The sequence below is a fragment of the Trachypithecus francoisi genome, unplaced genomic scaffold (assembly GCF_009764315.1).
Source record: "Trachypithecus francoisi isolate TF-2019V2 unplaced genomic scaffold, Tfra_2.0 Lachesis_group12, whole genome shotgun sequence".
In the NCBI taxonomy this organism is placed as follows: Eukaryota; Metazoa; Chordata; class Mammalia; order Primates; family Cercopithecidae; genus Trachypithecus; species Trachypithecus francoisi.
In genome coordinates this window covers 8384835-8404338 of record NW_022681457.1, presented here as the reverse complement: position 1 = coordinate 8404338, position 19504 = coordinate 8384835, and the positions used below count along the sequence as shown (strand labels likewise).

The window sequence follows — 19504 nt, the reverse complement described above, 5'->3', positions numbered from 1 at the left end:
CTAAAAATGTAGTATAAAATCAGGTAGAAATCGGCTGGGTGCAGTCACTCATGCCTGTAATCCCAGCACTTTGGGAGGCTGAGGGGGAAGGATCACCTGAGGTCAGGAGTTCGAGACCAGACTGACCAACATGGAGAAACCTCCTCTCTACTAAAAACACAAAATTAGCCAGGGGTGGTGGCGCATGCCCGTAATCCCAGCTACTGGGGAGACTGAAATAGTAGGATCGCTTGAACCTGGGCGGTGGAAGTGGCGGTGAGCCGAGATCGCGCCACTGCGCTCCAGCCTGGGAAACAAGAGCGAAACTCCGTCTCAAGAAAAAATAAAACTAAAAAAAGAAATTAAGCCGAAGATTTCCCGTTATTGTTCTCCTATTCTAGAATATTCCACGTACTTTGTGCACATTAATACGTGACTTCTATTAGCAGCTGCTCTAATCCTTGTCTACAGAGAGCTGACAGTGCATCCAGATGTGGCCCCTGAACAATCCCTGCTGCCCAACAGCACTCACACCACGGGATCCTCACCCCGTCTCCATCCATGTCTGGTGTGAGCCCTTCCCAGGCCCATGCCCAGTGCTGCCTCTTCCCAAGTTCATGTCACTGGGTCAGGAGAGACGGAATCTAAGCGAGATGAGAGGGACTGAGGGAAGGCACAGGTGAGTGTGAGCAAATCTGTCAGGCAGGACGCTTCAGACTCAGAGAAGATTCCCAACTTCATGCCCCAGCGTTTCTGAAAGGAAAGAGACAGAACAATCCACCGAGAATATCATCTCACCTGAGGAGGAGCCATCCCTGACTCCTTTGCTTTCCTCTTCCTCTTCTCGGTTTCTTCCTCACAGACTAAGAGTCTTTGAAGTCAATCCTGAATGTCAGAATATGTTGTTTATTGCTCAGAATCAACACGCCCCCTCCCTGTAGGACACATACAAAGGCGACCTCACCCTGAGGAAATACGGTCCCCTCTGCTGCCCACTGCAGCAAGGATGATAAACTCCTACAGGAAAACTCCAGCTCTCCTGGAAAAGCCTCCACACATGCTGCAGGAGTGGGGAGCTGGGCTGGAATGAGCTCTCCTTCAGGGCACAGACCCAGCCCTGACCAAACCCCATGCAGAGGTTGGGTGCGGTGGCTCATGCCTGTCATCCCAGCATTCTGGGAGGCCGAGGTGAATACATCGCTTGAGCTCAGGAGTTTGAGACCAGCCTGGGCAACACGGTGAAACCCAATCTCGACCAAAAATACAAAAACTTAGCCAGGTCTGGTGGTGCTCGCCTGTTTGTCTGTTGTACCAGCTACTTAGGAAGCTGAGGTGGGAAAATCACTTGAGCTCAGGAGTTTGAGACCAGTATGGCCAACATGGTGAAACCCTGTCTCTACTAAAAATACAAAAAGTGGACCGGGCACGTTGGCTCATGCCTGTAATACTAGGACTCTGGAAGGCAAAGGGGGTTGGATTACTTGAGGTCAGGAGTTCGATACCAGCCTGAACAACATGGTGAAACCCCATCTGCAGTAAAAATACAAAAAGTAACTGGGCTTGGTGGGCATCTGTAATCCCAGCTACTCGAGAGGCTGAGGTAGGAGAATCGCTTGAACCTGGGAAGTGGAGGTTGCAGTGAGCCGAGATTGTGCCACTGCACTCCAGACTGGGCAACAGAGTAAGACTCAAAAATAAAAGGAAATACAAATACAAAAATTAGCCGGGTGTGGTGGCACACACCTGTAATCTCAGCTGCTTGGGAAGTTGGGGCATAAGAATTGCTTCAACTCAGGAGACAGAGGTTGCAGTGAGCCAAGATCACGAGACTGCACTCACAGTCGAGGACAGAGTGAGAACCTGTTTGGAAAAACAAAAAAAGCCCATTTCTGATGTGATTGATGCAGAGATAATAAAACCTGAGTAATGTGACAGAGACTGATAGGCAGAGGGAACTTCAGATGGGGGTGGGAGGGCATGGGAGACAGCTCTGAGCCCAGACCTGAAGGAGGATAAAGGGCAGGGGACATAGGGTAAGAGCAGGGACAACGACTCGAGACAGGAAGGGTTTTGATGTTTGGGAAAAGAGAAAAGCAAATGTGACTGGGGCAGAGGGAGTCAGGAGATGAGGGCAAGCTCCCAGGAGGACGCTGGACACTGGCAGGGGCCCTGGACACAGGCTGTGGAGCCACAGTGAGGAGTTCAGCTTTTGTCCCGGGGAACACGGGAAGCCGGTGGAGGGTTCCCTGCCAGGGACTGACACGACCTGCTTTAGATGTAGCTGTGGATGTCCTGCATCCCATTGAAAATTCTAATTACAACCAGGCACTCCTCTCTCCCAGAGGAAAAGCCACACCCAGACACACACTCTATTTTGCCAATCATTTCAGGGGCCAAGGTCACTCGCGTTGAGCTTTTCTGGTCAAGCCCGTCATCTCCAAGTTGCAGGGAGGCTCACTAGGGCTCAGAGCTGGAGACATTTTCACTGAGTTACCCTGAGAAGGTCCGAGATGAGTGAGGTGTGCCTGAATTCTTACATGGGGCCTGGAAGGGCAAATGGGAAGGGTTGGTCTTTATCACCCCTGTCCTTGAAAATTAGGGAAGCATCTTTCACACACCTGGGCTAAAGAAACTTATTGTGCAAGGTTCTGATGCCACTGATTCCCAACATTCAATTATTTCTTACAAGAAAATCAGAGTAACATTCATAAAATGCAGAAGTGTGAACACACAGCTATTGACCTTGAAAACAGGAAAAGAAGGTCATTTGTAGAACTAAGACATAAGCAAATTTTTTCAATCAAGAATACATGGGGCCGGGTGCAGTGGCTCAAGCCTGTAATCCAAGCACTTTGGGAGGCCGAGACGGGCGGATCACGAGGTCAGGAGATCAAGACCCTCCTGGCTAACACGGTGAAACCGTGTCTCTACTAAAAACTACAAAAAACTAGCCGGGCGAGGTGGCAGGCGCCTGTAGCTACTCGGGAGGCTGAGGCAGGAGAATGGTGTGAACCCGGGAGGCGGAGCTTGCAGTGAGCTGAGATCCTGCCACTGCACTCCAGCCTGTGTGACAGAGCCAGACTCCGTCTCAAAAAAAAAAAAAAAAAAAAAACAAGAATACATGGGTGGCCGGGTACGGTGGCTCGCGCCTGTAATCCCAGCACTTTGGGAGGTCGAGGCAGGTGGATCACCTGAGGTCAGGAGCTCGAGACCAGCCTGGTCAACATGGTGAAACCCTGTCTCTACTAAAAATACAAAAATTGGCCAGACTCCATCCTCCCAACTCATTGACCTCTTTTTACCTTCTCCCCAATCTTTAGATCGTGTTCAATCTCCACAGATTTCCACCTCTTCTCCCATCTCTGCGCCTCCTCTGCTTTCCCTGTTCAATTCTCTCTTCCATGTTATACCCCCATGTCCTCACTCTCTGGCACCTAAGATCCCCAGGTGTCCTCCCTGCTGTCCTTCCCCCTCTGTTCTCTTTGCCACCAGCACCACTGTGCTCTGTCTGCCCTGGCTCCAAATCCCTCCTCCTTCTTTCCCTCACTCTGATGAGCCTCCCTCTTTGCTGCCCCTCTCCCTACCTTGCTGTCCTTCATCTCTCTGTACATCTAGCTTTTCTCTACATTTCTCCAGTTGCTCTTCTCCTCCTGCTTTCTTATCTTTTGTTTAATCACTTTTGCTGTCTCTTGGCAAATCCCTCACCCATCCTCTACTTTGCCGTCTGTTATGGGTCTTTCTTATTCTGCTTTTCTGTCTCAGGTTTTCTACTGCTCTCTCAGTTCCTCTCTCTGTCTCCTGATCCCTTTGGCCCACACAAACACAGGAGGGTTTGGAGGAAGACGCCTGCAACCGGAAGGAGCGCATTTTCCAGGAACTGGAGCTGGGCAGACAAGAACACCCCCGTGTCACAGGACAGGCCCCGGGCACCTCTCCCCAGCGCGGGCTCAGGGGAAGCGGTGACTGCAGAGGGGAGACATGGAGAGCAGCAGGGCCCAGCCTGAGTAGGAGGGAGGTGGGGGACAACGACGCCTTCGGAAAAGGGTGGGGTCCGCAGGATCCCAGCACCAGGCAGAAAACCCAGCCTACCTGGGACTGGGGTCGCGGGGCTGCGTTCCAGGGTCCGGCGAGAGTGAGGCTGGGAGACGTCCAGGGCGGGAATCCACCTCTCAGGTGAGGACTTTAAAAAGTGTGGGGCCGGAGGAGTCAAAAAACGGTTTTGAGCAGGAAAACTATGCGATAGGAAGTGTATATATTGTACTACAGCAGAAAGACCAGGGACAGGACCAGTCTCAGGGCGAGTTTAAACCCAAAACGAAAAGACCTCCGGACTCTCACGGGGACGTCTCAATTTGCTGTTGGTGAAAGAAGACTGGCGAGAATTTCCAGGTTTGTGGGGACCCGACATTCCAGGTAAAGAAGCGCTGGGGAGGCCAGGCGCGGTGGCTCACGCCAGTAATCCCAGCACTTTGGAAGGCTGAGGCGGGCGGATCACGAGGTCAGGAGATCGAGACCATCCTGGCTAACATGGTGAAACCCCGTCTCTACTAAAAACAGAAATAGATTAGCCGGGCATGCTGGCGGGCGCCGGTAGTCCCAGCTACTCGGGAGGCTGAAGCAGGAGAATGGCGTGAATCCAGGAGGCGGAGCTTGCAGTGAGCCCAGATCGAGCCACTGCACTCCAGCCTGGGCGACAGAGCTAGACTCTGCATCAAAAAACAACAACAAAAATAAAAACAAACAAACAAAAAAGAGCGCCGGGGGCCTGGGAAACGCAGACTTGATAAAAGCAGAGCGAAACTCACGCGCGGTTGTAGGACCTTTACTCCACGCGATCCGCTTCCGGGTTTGCGCGCAACTGCGCGCGCAGGGCCGAAGCCTGACCTGGGCGGGACCCCCGAGGAGGTGGGCGGGGCCTGGGCGAGGTAGAGGCTGGGCGCGAGGCGGAGAGACCTCACCGTTTAGAACCGGCCCAGGGCGGGGCTGGGGCGAGACCTGTGCGTCTCTCAGCCTTTTTCCCTGCGCCAGGGTTTTTCCGGCTTTGCAGGCGAGAGCCGCCAGGAAGGCTAAGGCGTGATTCGAAAGCCCTGGAATTATGTGGAACGGCCTCCCGGGGACTGGAGTTGCGACGCTGCGCTCCAGAGGCCAGCAAGGGAGAAGCTGGGAGGCGCCCAGGGCGGGAATCCACCTCCGGGATGAGGACTTTAAAAAGCGCGGGCAGGAGGAGGGGTCACGAAACGGTTTTGAGCAGGAGAACTACGCGATAGAAGGCGCGGGGACTGGACCAGCCTCAGACTGACGTTAAACCCTAAAGGAGGCTGAGCGCAGTGGCTCAGGCCTGTAATCCCAGCACTTTGAGAGGCCAAGGCGGGCGGAGAAGGAGGTCAGGACTTCAAGACCTGACTGGCCAAGATGGCGAAACCCTATCTACACTAAAAACTACAAAAATTAACCAGGCAAAGTGGCGGGCGCCTGTAATCCCGGTATTCGGGAGGCTGAGGCAGGAGAATCGCTTGAACCCGGGCGGCAGAGGTCGCAGTGAGCCGAGATTGCTGCCACTGCACTCCAGCCTGGGCGACAGACTGAGACTCAGTCTCAAACAAACAAACTCAAAAGGAAGCGACCCCCGGACTCTACAAGGATGTCTCAATATGGTCTGTGTGGAGGAAGGAAGGTGGGAATTTCCAGGTCTCTGGGGACCCCACCTCTCCAGTATAGCAGAGCCGGGGGCCTGCGAAGGGCCGACTTGACTTAACTAGAGACAGAGCGAAACTCACGCCCTGCGGTATGACCTTCACTGAGGCGATCTGCTTCCGGGTGGCCCGAGGATCTCCGAGCGGGGGGGGGGGGGGGGGGGGGGTGTCCAGTTCAGCCTGGGCGACAAAGTAACACCCCCCTCCCGCTGGGCTCCCTTACCCTTTCTAGTCTTTTTTTTTTTTTTAACTTTTTTAAATAAAATTTTTGATGGTGTGACATAGGGATGCAACGTTTTTTTCCATGTGAATATCCAGTTAGTTGTCCCAGCACATTTGTGGAAGAGATCTATTACTTTCTTTCATTATATATACTTTTTTCTTTTCTTCTTTTTTGAGACAGAGTATTTCGCTGTCACCCAGGCTGGAGTTCAGTGGCAAGATCTCGGCTCACTGCAACCCCTCCCCGCTGGGTTATAGTGATTCTCCTGCTTCAGTCTCCAGAGCAACAGGCATTTCAGGTGGGCGCTACCATACCCTGCTTATTTTTGTATATTTGGTTGAGAGGGGCTTTCATCATGTTGGCCAGCTGGTCTCAAACTCCTGACTTCAAGTGATCCGCCTGCCTCGGCCTCCCAAAGTGCTGGGATTACAGGTGTGAGCCACCGTGACTGGCCCAAGAAATACTGTTTACTACACTCTTTAAATGTTGAGAAAATATAATTGAAAACAAAAAAATTCCCCCAAATGAGAAATCATCTCCACGACAATAACAGAGAAATAAAAACAATTTTATTTATACATAAGCCTTAGACCAGAATGTGATGGGAAAAAGAGGCAAACAGCTAAGAGGTTGAAAACAGAGAAAGAAACTTCACTGTTCTATACTATGCATTAAGTACATGTTTTCAAGATCAACACTCATCAGTCCTCAGGGAAGAGCACTTGACAACACCCTTGGTGACACATAGTTCATCATGGCTCTACTTGGTAACGGAGGTGACCATCTTTGTCAGCTAATTATTTTTATGCAGAGGAAGGGGGAAAAACCCTAACCCATGTCATTTTGACAAGTGTGAGTTTTACAACATGGCGACAGGCGCCCTCTCTGGTGAGGCTCCTACAATCCGACAGAAACTGATGTCAGCAGTAAACAATAAAATTTAGAATATATGATTAAGTATAGAATTTATTTGAACACAAAGCTTGAAGAAAGCCACCTGGAAACTTCAACTTCAAATGAATGGGATCAGCGTTCCAAAGTAGAGACCTTAAGGTTTCACACACATAGGGTAAGACAGAGAAGAATCACCACATTTTCAAGACCAGTGCATAGGTTACAGCAACTTGATTGATTACGGACTGATACACTTCCAGGAAGGTTACTTTATCACTCCATAGAAAAGGACAATGACCGAGGAAGTCTTATCTCTGGGGCTGCTTAGTCTTCCTAATTATTTACAGGAAAACTCTTAGAAGTTGCGCCTGCATACCACTGGACTCAGGTTGCATGACCACATTCCTCTCAAGGCTCAGAATTATTTAAAAGCCGATAGCTTTAAATTTGAATTATTTGAGGTTTGAATTATTTAATTTCCTACTGAGATACAGGTACTATCTTCCTTGTTGTTTACCTTTCAAAGAGAGCTCCCAAATCCTTAAGAAATACATCCCTGGGCCGGGCAGGGTGACTCACGCCTGTCATCCTAGCACTTTGAAAGGCTGAGGTAGGAGGACTGCCTGAGCTCAGGAGTTCGCGACCATCCTGGGCAACACGGTCCTGTCTCTACTAAAATACAAAAAAATTAGCCTGGCATGGCGGCGTGTACCTGTAGTCCAAGCTACTTGGGAGGCTGAAGCAGGAGAATTGCATGAACCCGGGAGGCAAAGGCTGCAGTGAACCAAGATCGTGGCACTGCTCTCCAACCTGGGTGACAGAGTGAGACTCCATCTTCAAACTTTTATATATATATACACACACACACACACACACACACACACACACACACACTGGGTCACTATGCTGAAAAAATATATATGCTTTCTAAAATATAGTACTTTAGGCCGGGCACAGTGACTCACGCCTGTAATCCCCGCACTTTGGGAAGTGGAGGCAGGCGGATCGCCTGAGGTCGGGAGTTCAATACCAGCCTCACCAATATGGAGAAACCCTGTCTGTACTAAAAATACAAAATAAGCCGGGCACGATGCTGCATACCTGTAATCCCAGGGAGAATTGCTTGAACCCTGGAGACGGAGGTTGTGGTGGGCTGAGATCATGCCATTGCACTAGAGCTTGGGAAACGAGAACAAAACTCCGTCCAAAAAAATAAAAATAAAAGGCTGGGCGCGGTGGCTCAAGCCTGTAATCCCAGCACTTTGGGAGGCCAAGGTGGGTGGATCACGAGGTCAGGAGATCGAGACCATCCTGGCTAACACGGTGAAACCCCATCTCTACTAAAAAATACAAAAAAATTAGCCGGGCGTGGTGGCAGGTGCCTGTAGTCCCAGCTCCTCGGGAGGCTGAGGCAAGAGAATGGCTTGAACCTGGGAGGCGGAGCTTGCAGGGAGCCGAGATCGTGCCACTGCACTCCAGTCTGGGCGACAGAGCGAGACTCCGCCTCAAAATAAATAAATAAATAAATAAATAAATAAAAAATAAAAACCACTTTGGAAGAGAGAGAAAATGCATTTACGAATTTTCTAAATAAATGTCCTAATAAAAGAAATGAAAGGAAAAAAAAGTCTTCCCTTATTTTCAGAGGAGGACTTATACCTCTTATTTATTTGCTTGTTAGTTTGAGACAGAGTCTAGCTCTGTCATTCAGACTGGAGTGTGGTGGTGAGAAGAAGGCTGACTGCAGCCTCCAATTCCATGGCTTAAGGGATCCTCCCACATCAGCACCCTGAGCAGCTAGCTGGGACCACAGGTGTGCACCACCACACCTGGCTGAGTTTTTTGATTTTTAGTAGAGTCAAGGTCTCACTATGTTGCCCAGGCTGATCACGAACTCCCGGGCTCAAGCAGTCCTCCCGTATTGGCCTCTCAAAGTGCTGAGATTATCGATGTGAGCCACCCCTCCGGGTTCTGGCTTTATTTCAACAAAATATAAAATTGTCCTCCACCTCCTGTGTGTAATAGAGAGTTTTGCATGTCACCTTTCAGTTTCCATTATCCACTCAACTCATGATTTTGATTAGTTTAATAAGCCGTTCTAATTGTCAGTCCCCACTGCAACCAGCGCCTCACTTCACCCCTTTACGGAGGTTCCTGCCCTTTTCCGCCCCCCCGCCCCAGATTGAGGGGAGCTCGCCCCGCCTGCAGGACGACTCTACCTGCTCCAAAAAAAGCGCTTTGCATTAAAACCATTTTCAACTTAAAAGGAAAAACAATTCAGCGTTCGGTACCGGTGGCCCACTACAATACGTTGCTTTACCTTCCATTGAAATATTAACTTCATATGAAATATTAACTTAAAACGGGCAGGAAGCATCCTGTGATATTAGGGGTAATAACACGGCAACATCAGAAACAATCCACCAATCAGAACCCGGAGGATCCAGTCCTGGGGGGCAAGAGGATGACAGCAGGCGACATCTGGGGCCAAGCTGATGAGAGAGCCCGGACCGCCCCCTCCGGCCCCGCCCCCTCCCGCTGTCCGGCCCCGCCCCCAGGCAGCCTCCTCCCTCTTGCTCTGCCCCAGTCCCGTTCCAGGCCCCGTCCCCAAAGCGGCTTCCACCCTCTTGCCCCGCCCAAGCACCTGTTCTGGCCCCCCCCCCCAGGAGACATTTTTTTTTTTTCCCCTTCCCGTTCCGTCCCCGCCCACTGTCGAGAACCGGCCCAGACAGGGTCGAGGGCCCACCCACGGTTGTTTTGCAGCGCCCGGGGCTGACTCAAATGAGTGTTTTTTTTGTGTGTTTCCGCTTCAAACCTGTCCTTCGCAGGACCCCAGCACCGAGTCCAGCCACACCAGGAATCTGGGTGTTTCGGGTTGTTGAAATCCCCACGCGAGTTTGTGCAGTTTTCAGGGAGTCACCATGTTGGCCAGGCTGGTCTCGAACTCCTGAATTCAGGTGATTTGTCCGTCTTGGCCTCCCAAAGTGCAGGGATTACAGGTGTGAGCCACCACACCTGGCCAATTTTTTGTATTTAGTAGATTCAAGGTTTCATCACGTTGGCCAGACTGGTCTCAAACTCCTGACCTCAAGAGATCCACCCACCTTGGCCTCCCAAAGTGCTGGGGTTAGAGGCGTGAGACACCAGGGCCGGCCAGTCTAAGCTAATTTTGACAGGACAGTGAAATGACTGAGACAGGAAAAGGAGCATCTCATCATCAGCCTCACCAAAGACTTACAAATCTTATTAAACAAAGGAAGATGGCCGGGCGCGGTGGCTCAAGCCTGTAATCGCAGCACTTTGGGAGGCGGAGACGGGCGGATCACGAGGTCAGGAGATCGAGACCATCCTGGCTAACACAGTGAAACCCAGTCTCTACTAAAAAAATACAAAAAAAAAAAAAAAAAAATGCTGGGCGAGGTGGCGGGCGCCTGTAGTCCCAGCTACTCGGGAGGCTGAGGCAGGAGAATGGCGTAAACCGGGGAGCGGAGCTTGCAGTGAGCTGAGATCTGGCTACTGCGCTCCAGCCTGGGTAACAGAGCAAGACTCCGTTTCAGAAAAAAAAAACAAACGAAGTTAACAGTCTGTACTATGAAACTTGCAATACTTGAAGCCATCTAATAGCACTAACAAGTTTTCAAAACCTTAAGGCAAGCAGGGCATGGTGGCTCATGCTTGTAATCCCAGCACTTTGGGAGGCTGAGGCGGGAGGATCATGAGGTCAGGAGATTGAGACCATCCTGCTTAACACGGGGAAACCGTGTCTTTACTAAAAAAGAATACAAAAAATTAGCCGGATGTGGTGACACGCACCTGAGGTCCCAGCTACTTGGGAGGCTGAGGCAGGAGAATCCCTTAAAATCAGGAGACAGAGGTTGCAGTGAGCCAAGATCGCATCACTACACTCCAGCCTGGGTGACAGATCGAGACTCCATCTCGAAATAAAAATAATAATAAAAATAAAGAAATGAAAGAAGGCTAAAGAGTAACTCCAACCCAAAAATATATATAAAGTTCTCCAGAAAAGGTAGATAAAAGGACAGATAGGCTGGGTGGAGTGATGCAGCTTACAGCTTGCAGTGAATGCAGAGAACGAAGTACTCAGATAATTCCAGCTGAGTGGGGCAGGAAGCAACACTTCTGAGAGAGTGCTGCCCCAGAATCCGTCCTCCAAGTGTTTATTGAAAGGGCTTGTTTAAACTACACTTCAGACAAACAAGAGACGTCCACCATGGAGCTCTTTGCAGGCGGATCGTGAGGCACATATGGCCTTGTAAAAGCACTCAGACCACATTCACAGGAGACTGTTTTCAGCGTTCCTTATCACACAGTCTACTCCTTGTCCTGATTTCAGGGTCAAGGAGTTACAGTCTCATACACAAACAACATACACACAGTGCCTCAGTATTTTTCCATGCCTCAATCTCAAATGCCTTATACATAAGCTTGAATATGTTGCCGTGCACCCACCAAAGGTGGTTCACGCCCAAAATCTCAGCACTTTGGGAGGCCAAGGCAGGCAGATCACCTGAGTTTGGGAGTTCGAGACCAGCTTGACCAACAAGGAGAAACGTTGATTCTACTAAAAATACAAAATTAGCCGGGTGTGATGGTGCATACCTGTAATCCCAGCTACTCGGGAGGCTGTGGCAAAAGAATTCCTTGAACCCAGGAGGTGGAGGTTGCAGTGAGCCGAGATTGTGCCATTGCACTCCAGCCTGGGCAACAGGAGCAAAACTTTGTCTCATAAATAAATAAATAGACAGACAGATACAGAAACCGGTATAAGTGTATATTTTCTTTATAACACAATGTTTTTTCCAATTATTTAGCAGAAAAAAGCATGAAAAAACACTATACATGTGTTAATGAAAATGCAACATACACAGAAGTAATTCTGACATAAATAACAAAGAGTTCTAGTGGAGAAACAGTAGTTTTTGCGGGTTATGGAAATTTTTGTTTGTTTCTTTCTTTCTTTGTTTTTTTGAGATGGAGTCTTGCTCTGTTGCCTAGGCTGGAGTGTAATGGTGCCATTTCGGCTTCTGCAATCTTCACTTCTTGAATTCAAAGAACTTAGCCTCTTGAGTAGGTGCGATTACAGGTGCCCACCATCGCACTTCATATTTTCAGTAGAGATGGAGTTTTGCCATGTTAGCCAGGCGGGTGTTGAACTCCTTACCTCAGGTGATTTGCCCTGCCTCGGCCTCCCCAGGTGCTGAGGTTACAGGAGTAAGCCACTGCACCCAGCCAGGTAATGGAAATTTCAAGTTTCATTTTTATGCTATAACTTTAAGATATTTAACATACCTACAACAATAACCTCCCCTCAAATATCTATACAACATGCTTCGGTTCGGTTCTTTTTTTTTTTTTTTTTTTTTGAGATAGAATCTTGCTCTGTCTCCAGGCTGGAGTGCAGTGGCGCCATCTCGCTCACTGCAACCTCTGCCTCCTGGGTTTAAGCAATTCCACTGCCTCAGCCTCCTGACTAGCTGGGACTACAGGCATGCACCACCACGCCTGGCTAATTTTTTGTATTTTAGTAGAGACAGGATTTCACCATGTTGGCCAGGATGGTCTCAATATCCTGACCTTGTGATCTGCCTGCCTCGGCCTCCCAAAGTGCTGGGATTATAGATGTTAGCAACCGTGCCCGGCCCACACTTTGGTTCTTCATACTGAAAGGAACAGACACTAACGTGGTTTTTATATTCACACTGGAATTATGCTTAAACCACTTATAAGTTTACTAAAAACTAAAAGACAAAACTATTTAAAATAATGATAATGGCTGGGCATGGTGACTCGCGCTTGTAATGCCAGTGCTTTGGGCAACCGAGACAGGTGGATCACTTGAGATCAGGAGTTCGAGAACAGCCTGGCCAATATGATGAAACCCCATCTCTATTAAAAACGCAAAAATTAGCTGGGTGTGGTAGTGGGCACCTGTAGTCGCAGCTACTTGGAAGCTGGGGCACAAGAATCGTTTGAGCCTGGGAGACGGAGGCTATGGTTAGACAAGATTGCACCACTGCACTGTAGCCTGAGCAACAGAGTGAGACTCTGTCAAAAAAAAAAAAAAAAAAAAAAGTAAGAAGGGAATCAATGCATGTCTACACAAAAAAAGCAATTAAACCAAAAAGTAGGAAATGAGAAATGAAGAACAAAAAAATCCTAGAAGAAATACAGAACAAAAACACAACGGTAAGGTCTTCTCCATCAGTAATTATTAAAATGTAAATATTTACCTCTACATTCAGAAGGCAAAGACTGCCTCAATCAACAGGAACCAACTACATGTTGCCCACAGAAGACTCGTATTAGCCCCAAGGACACACATACGCTAAAATTTAAAAAGTAAAAACCAATAATTAGGATGGGGGTTGGGGCCTGTAATTCCAGCTACTCAGGAGGCCAAAGAGGATCTCTTGAGCCCAGGAGATCAAGACCAACTTCAACAACACAGCATAAAAATGAAAGATAACCTGAAGAAAGCAGGGTATAGTCTGCTGGTTTACCATTTTTATCCCTGATACAGACAGCTCCTCTATTTGTGTCCCCTGGCATACAGCATAAGCTCCATAGCTACTGAGTCAGTGAATGAATGAGAATGACAGAGTGATACTAGTATGTCCTCTCTGGGGTCTCATGTGTGCCGGGGCCCTATTTGACCTTGGAATGGTCTTCATCGTGATGAGGGAGCTGAGCAGGAACAGCTGAGCAGGAGAGCCCAGCGTCCCTCAGGCAGACCACTCTGCTTGCCCAATCAGTAAGAAGGACAAGTGTATGTTCACTCTGAAACACATCTGGCTGACCCAAGGGGTAACTGCTGGACTCTGAGCAAACTTACATTGGCAATTAAAGACCCTAAACTCTGCAGAAAGAGGAGAGGCTCTCTTGCTGACCAGACTCTTAATGAAGAAAAATTCCTGGGGTCTAAGACTCCTCACTTGGCAATGACATTGGATTAAATATTTCCAGACTCAAATCCTTGGGTCTTAGGTTGGGTCTTGGGATGATGCAAACTGATAGAATTGTAGGCAATGAGCATCAGAATAGACCAGTGGACAGGAAGGTAGAAGACTTGAGGGAGGGGGTCAAGAACAGGCACAGAGAAACCACTCCTCTCCCTCAGACACCCACCTGGGGAAGCACCAACTTTGCCATCCTGGAGAAGACAATGGGAAAGGGGGGAGTGTGCATAGGGTGGGTGACGGTGTGTGTACTGTTTGAAGAAAAACTCCTTTCCCTAAATGGGACTCCATTAGCTTAGCCCATCTATTCTACCCACTGCTGAGCATAGGGGCATCCTGTGAGGATCAATACGGCTTTTCCTTCCTCCAGTTCCTGAATCTCCAGGCCATGACTAGGGCTGTAACCCTCAAACTCCCTTCCCAGGACCCAGTGTTCCCTCTTTGTGGGAAAAACATCTGTGTTCCACATTTAGATTATAGCATCTTATTTATTTATTTATTTATTTATGTTGAGATGGAGTCTCACTAACTTGCCAGGCTGGAACGCAGTGGTACGATCTCGGCTCACTGCAACCACTGCCTCCTGAGTTCAAGCGATTCTCCTGCCTCAGCCTCTTGAGTAGCTGCAACTACAGGCGTGTGCTACCAAGCCCAACTAATTTTTACATTTTTTCAGTAGAGACAGGGTTTCACCATGTTGGCCAGAATGGTCTTGATCTCTTGACCTCGTGATCAGCCTGAGCAACAAGAGCAAAACTCCGTCTCAAAAAAAAAAAAAAAAAAAAAAAGAGGCCGGGCACGGTGGCTCACACCTGTAATCCCAGCACTTTGGGAGCCTGAGGTGGGCAAATCATGAGGTCGAGACCAGCCTGACCAACACAGTGAAACTCCGTCTCTACTAAAAATACAAAAATTAGCTGGGCGTGGTGACATGCACCTGTGGTCCCAGCTACTCAGGAGGTGGAGGAAGGAGAATTGCTTGAACCCGGGAGGTGGAGGTTGCACTGAGCCGAGATCGCAAAACTACACCCCAGCCTGAGTGACAGAGCACGACTCCATCTCAAAAAAACGATTCTACCAAAACTTACTTCATAAGTAATTTTTTTTAAAATTAAAAAACAGGCTGCACATGGTGGCTCATGGCTGTAATTGCATCAGTTTAAGAGACCTATACAGCTGGATCTTTTGAGCCTAGGTGTTCGAGACCAGCATGGACAACATGGCAAAATCTAGTATCTACAAAAAAATACAAATATCTGGCCGGGCTAAATGGCTCACACCTATAATCTCAGCACTCTGGGAGGTCAAGGTGGGCAGATCACTTCAGGTCAGGAGTTTGACACGAGCCTGGCCAACATGGAGAAACCCCAATCTCTACTAAAAATACAAAAATTAGCCAGGCATGGTGGTGCACGCCTGTAATCCCAGCAACTTGAGAGGCTGAGGAAGGAGAATCGCTTGACCCCAGGAGGCAGAAGTTGCAGTGAGCCTGGATCCTTCCACTGCACTCCAGCCTGGGTGACAAAGAGAGTCTCAAAAAATCATAATAGTAACGAAACAAACATTAGGCAGGCATGGTGGGGCACATTTGTGGTCTCAGCTACTCAGGAGGCTGAGGTGGGAAAACCACTTGAGCCCAGGAGGTTACAGCTGAAGTGAGAAGTGATCCTGCCACTGCACTCCAGCCTGGGCAAGAGTAAGAATTAAAATTAAAATTAAAAAAAAGGCCGGGCGCGGTGGCTCAAGCCTGTAATCCCAGCACTTTGGGAGGCCGAGGCGGGTGGATCACGAGGTCAGGAGATGGAGACCCTCCTGGCTAACACGGTGAAACCCCGTCTCTACTAAAAAATACAAAAAAAAAAAAACTAGCCGGGCGAGGTGGCGGGCGCCTGTAGTCCCAGCTACTCGGAGGCTGAGGCAGGAGAATGGCGGGAACCCGGGAGGCGGAGCTTGCAGTGAGCTGAGATCGCGCCACTGCACTCCAGCCTGGGCGACAGAGCGAGACTTCGTCTCAAAAAAAAAAAAAAAAAAAAAAAAAAACTAATGAGGAGGAACTAGAAAAAAAGAAAACCCAGCACAAAAAGAGAACAAAAGCACTTTTAATATTTCTTTTTTTTTTGAGACGGAGTCTCGCTCTGTCGCCCAGGCTGGAGTGCAGTGGCCGGATCTCAGCTCACTGCAAGCTCCGCCTCCCGGGTTTACGCCATTCTCCTGCCTCAGCCTCCGGAGTAGCTGGGACTACAGGCGCCTGCCACCTCGCCCGGCTAGTTTTTTGTATTTTTCAGTAGAGACGGGGTTTCACCGTGTTAGCCAGGATGGTCTCGATCTCCTGACCTCGTGATCCGCCCGTCTCACCCTCCCAAAGTGCTGGGATTACAGGCTTGAGCCACCGCGCCCGGCCTAATATTTCTTTTATCAGGTTCGATGTAGTAACAGAGACTCCGTCACTTCTTATCCTACTTCACTCCCCCACTCCCCACCCCATCCACGAAAAGGGAAGGGGGGATCCACAACTAATGAGTCAAGTCACTGTCCTCTGGCTGAAGAGGGGTTGCAAAAGGAAGCTCGCCTCTGCCGCCATAATTATAAAATGCACCACACTTAGACACAGGGGTTTGGCAACTCTCATTCTCATCTGTATAATTTAAACTAATTTTAAATTTTATACCTTCTAAACAGAGGAAGCAACATGTCATCACTTCATCATCACATCCAATCAACTCACCGCACATCTGCACCCAGGTCCCCCTTTGTCTTCATTACTGTTTCCCTCCCTCATTCTGTACGTAGCTCTCATTCTCACCTTCTCCGAAATTAGAATTAGCCAGGTGTGGTGGCACATGCCTGTCATCCTAGCTCCTTAGGAGGCTAATGTGGATATCGCTTGAGTCCACAAATCTGAGGCTGCTGTAAACTAGAATTGTGCCATTGCACTCCAGACTGGGCCCAGGAGTAACACCCTGTCTCTTAAAAAAAAAGTTTCGGCTGGGCGCAGTGGCTCATGCCTGTGATCCCAGCACTTTGGGAGGCTGAGGCGGGCGGATCACGAGGTCAGGAGATCGAGACCATCCTGGCTAACACGGTGAAACCCCATCTCTACTAAAAATATGAGGCCGGGCGCGGTGGCTCAAGCCTGTAATCCCAGCACTTTGGGAGGCCGAGGCGGGCGGATCACGAGGTCAGGAGATCGAGACCATCCTGGCTAACACGGTGAAACCCCGTCTCTACTAAAAATATGAGGCCAGGCGCGGTGGCTCAAGCCTGTAATCCCAGCACTTTGGGAGGCCGAGGCGGGCGGATCACGAGGTCAGGAGATCGAGACCATCCTGGCTAACACGGTGAAACCCCGTCTCTACTAAAAAATACAAAAAACTAGCCGGGCGAGGTGGCGGGCGCCTGTAGTCCCAGCTACTCGGGAGGCTGAGGCAGGAGAATGGCGTAAACCTGGGAGGCGGAGCTTGCAGTGAGCTGAGATCCGGCCACTGCACTCCAGCCCAGGCGACAGAGCGAGACTCCGTCTCAAAAAAAAAAAAAAAAAAAAAAGAAAGATTACTCGGGCATGGTGGCGGGCGCCCGTAGCCCCAGCTACTCAGGAGGCTGAGGCAGGAGAATGGTGTGAATCTGGGAGGTGGGGCTTGCAGTGAGCCCAGCGAGACTCTGTCTCAAAAAAAAAAAAAAAGAAAGTTTCAAGTCAGACATATTGACTCACTAGTGTAGCTTCAAATGCATTACAAAATCAGACACAAAATAGCTCCCCTAACTTGTCTCCATTTCCAGAATTTACCAGATATTACTGCACATTAATGTATGACTTTCATATATAGTTTCTCTGATCTGGTCACAGTTTCTCTGATCTGGTCCACAAAGTACTGAACATGCATCCAGATGTGGCCCCTGAACAATCCCTGCCGCCCAACAGCACTGACAGCACGGGGCCCTCACCCCGTCTCCATCCATGTCTGGTGTGAGCCCTTCCCAGGCCCATGCCCAGTGCAGCCTCTTCCCAAGCTCATTCACTAGGTTATAGGAGATGGAATTTAAGTGAAGATGACAAGGACTGAGAAAAGTCTTGGGTGAGTGGGAGCAAATGTGTGAGGCAGGACGCTTCAGACTCACAGGAGACTGGCTACTACAATGCCTGGCATTTCAGAAAGGAAAGAGACAGCAGAATCCACTGTCTCTCGGTCAGACCGAGGAATCTCACTCACCTGAGGAAGAGCCATCCCTGGATCCTTTTCTTTGCTCTTCTTGGTGGCTTCCACCAAGCCAAGTAACATGACTCTTTGGAAATCAATCCTGTATGTGAAAAAATAAATAAATAAATAAATAAATTAGAGATTTAATGTTTAGAAATCACTCCCTCCTTTCCTGTGACAAAACACACACACAGGGGAGACCTCACCCGAGAGAAAGATGGTCCTCTGCTGCCCACTGCACCAAAGATTATGCAGAGATAAGAAAGTCCCACAGGAAGATCTACAAGGGTAACCTTGACCCATTTTCAGATCTTGCTCCACTCCTGGAAAAGTTCACAAACACGCTGAAGCAGGACACAGATCTTCAGTGCACAGATCTGGCTCTAACCAAACCCCATGCAGAGCACAGCCCCCTCACCTCCCTGTGGATCACAGGCTAATCTCAGTTCTCAAGATGAAAGAAATTTCCATGATGTTCCATGCTGGACACAGATGAGAATCACCAGCGTCATTGTAAGAATTATTGAGAGTGGGTTTAATCCTATGATAACAGCAATCTCCGATAAACAGCATAAAAGATGTATTTGCAAAATGCCTGAGAACCCTAATGTGAAGCCAGGATTTTGCTCTATTCAGACGGCGCCAGCCCAGCGCAGCCCCACCTTCTGGCTCTGCTCTCTGCTTCGGGACTTGTTCCCACCAGGATCCAGTGAACAGCGAAGGAGCAAAAAGAATCACACAGAACAGGCAACATGGACCAGAGGTGGGGGTGAAGGTGGAGCTGCCATGTCAAATGGGGGGCTGTGGGAGAACACAAACGTTTCCATAGAGAAAGTAATGTCAGAACAAAGACTTAGGGATGAAACGCTGCTTGTTACTTGCAGCTGAGGGGCCAGAGAGTCCTAGGAAGAGGGACATCTCAGGTGAAGGCACTGAGACAAAAGCAACCTCAGTCCCAGAAAAAGGAAAGAGGCCTGCGTGGCTGGAGCAGAGGGAGTGAGGAGGACACAGGCAGGAGATGAAGTCAGAGGGGTCCTGGGAGCACAGATCCCTAAGGATGACATCTTGAAACATTTTTCCCTCACATCTCAGAAGAATTTTGGAAATGATGTATTTTCTCACTCCTTTCATGTATACACGCAACTGTCTCTTTACATTATAAATTACAACACTTACAAATAATGGAATTTATTTCCCATATTTAAAATACATGCTGTCAATTTCAGCTGAGCTCCCAGAAGTGCACTGTCATCCTCATCTGAGACGTGTAAGACTGCAAGGGAATGTATTTGGGGGTTTAAGAAGTCACTTATGGACACCTGAAAGTGGAGATGACTGTTTGATGTCCCAGCAGAGAGAAGAGGAGGCAACTGGATACAGAATTGTAGAGCTCAGGGGAGAGGCCTGCCGGGGACATGGAGCTGTGTAGGTGGGTTGAAGCCATGAGATGATAAAGGTCAAGGTGATTTGAGTCTAATCCCGTTTTTCCCATTCTTGTGCTTTTGTTTTTTACATTTTTGGAGGACTAGAATCCACTTAAAA

At 49.0% G+C, this 19504-nt stretch overlaps 1 protein-coding gene across 3 annotated transcripts in view; it reads right to left on the bottom strand.

Annotated features, from left to right (window-relative positions):
* The window catches only part of LOC117093626 (zinc finger protein 888-like), a 385964-nt gene that overhangs the window by 13071 nt on the left and 353389 nt on the right, over positions 1 to 19504 (bottom strand). Inside the window, exons 1-2 of one of the 3 annotated variants that reach the window (XM_033229016.1) lie at positions 1723 to 1806; positions 778 to 864 (exon numbers count right to left, since the gene is read on the bottom strand). In XM_033229016.1, the coding sequence (XP_033084907.1) occupies positions 778 to 792 (15 nt within the window). In that variant the 5' untranslated portion in view covers positions 793 to 864; positions 1723 to 1806. Of the gene's footprint in view, positions 1 to 777; positions 865 to 1722; positions 1807 to 16569; positions 16718 to 17974; positions 18063 to 19504 lie in introns of those variants that run through there. The other 2 variants (XM_033229013.1, XM_033229014.1) reach the window with 2 other exon arrangements.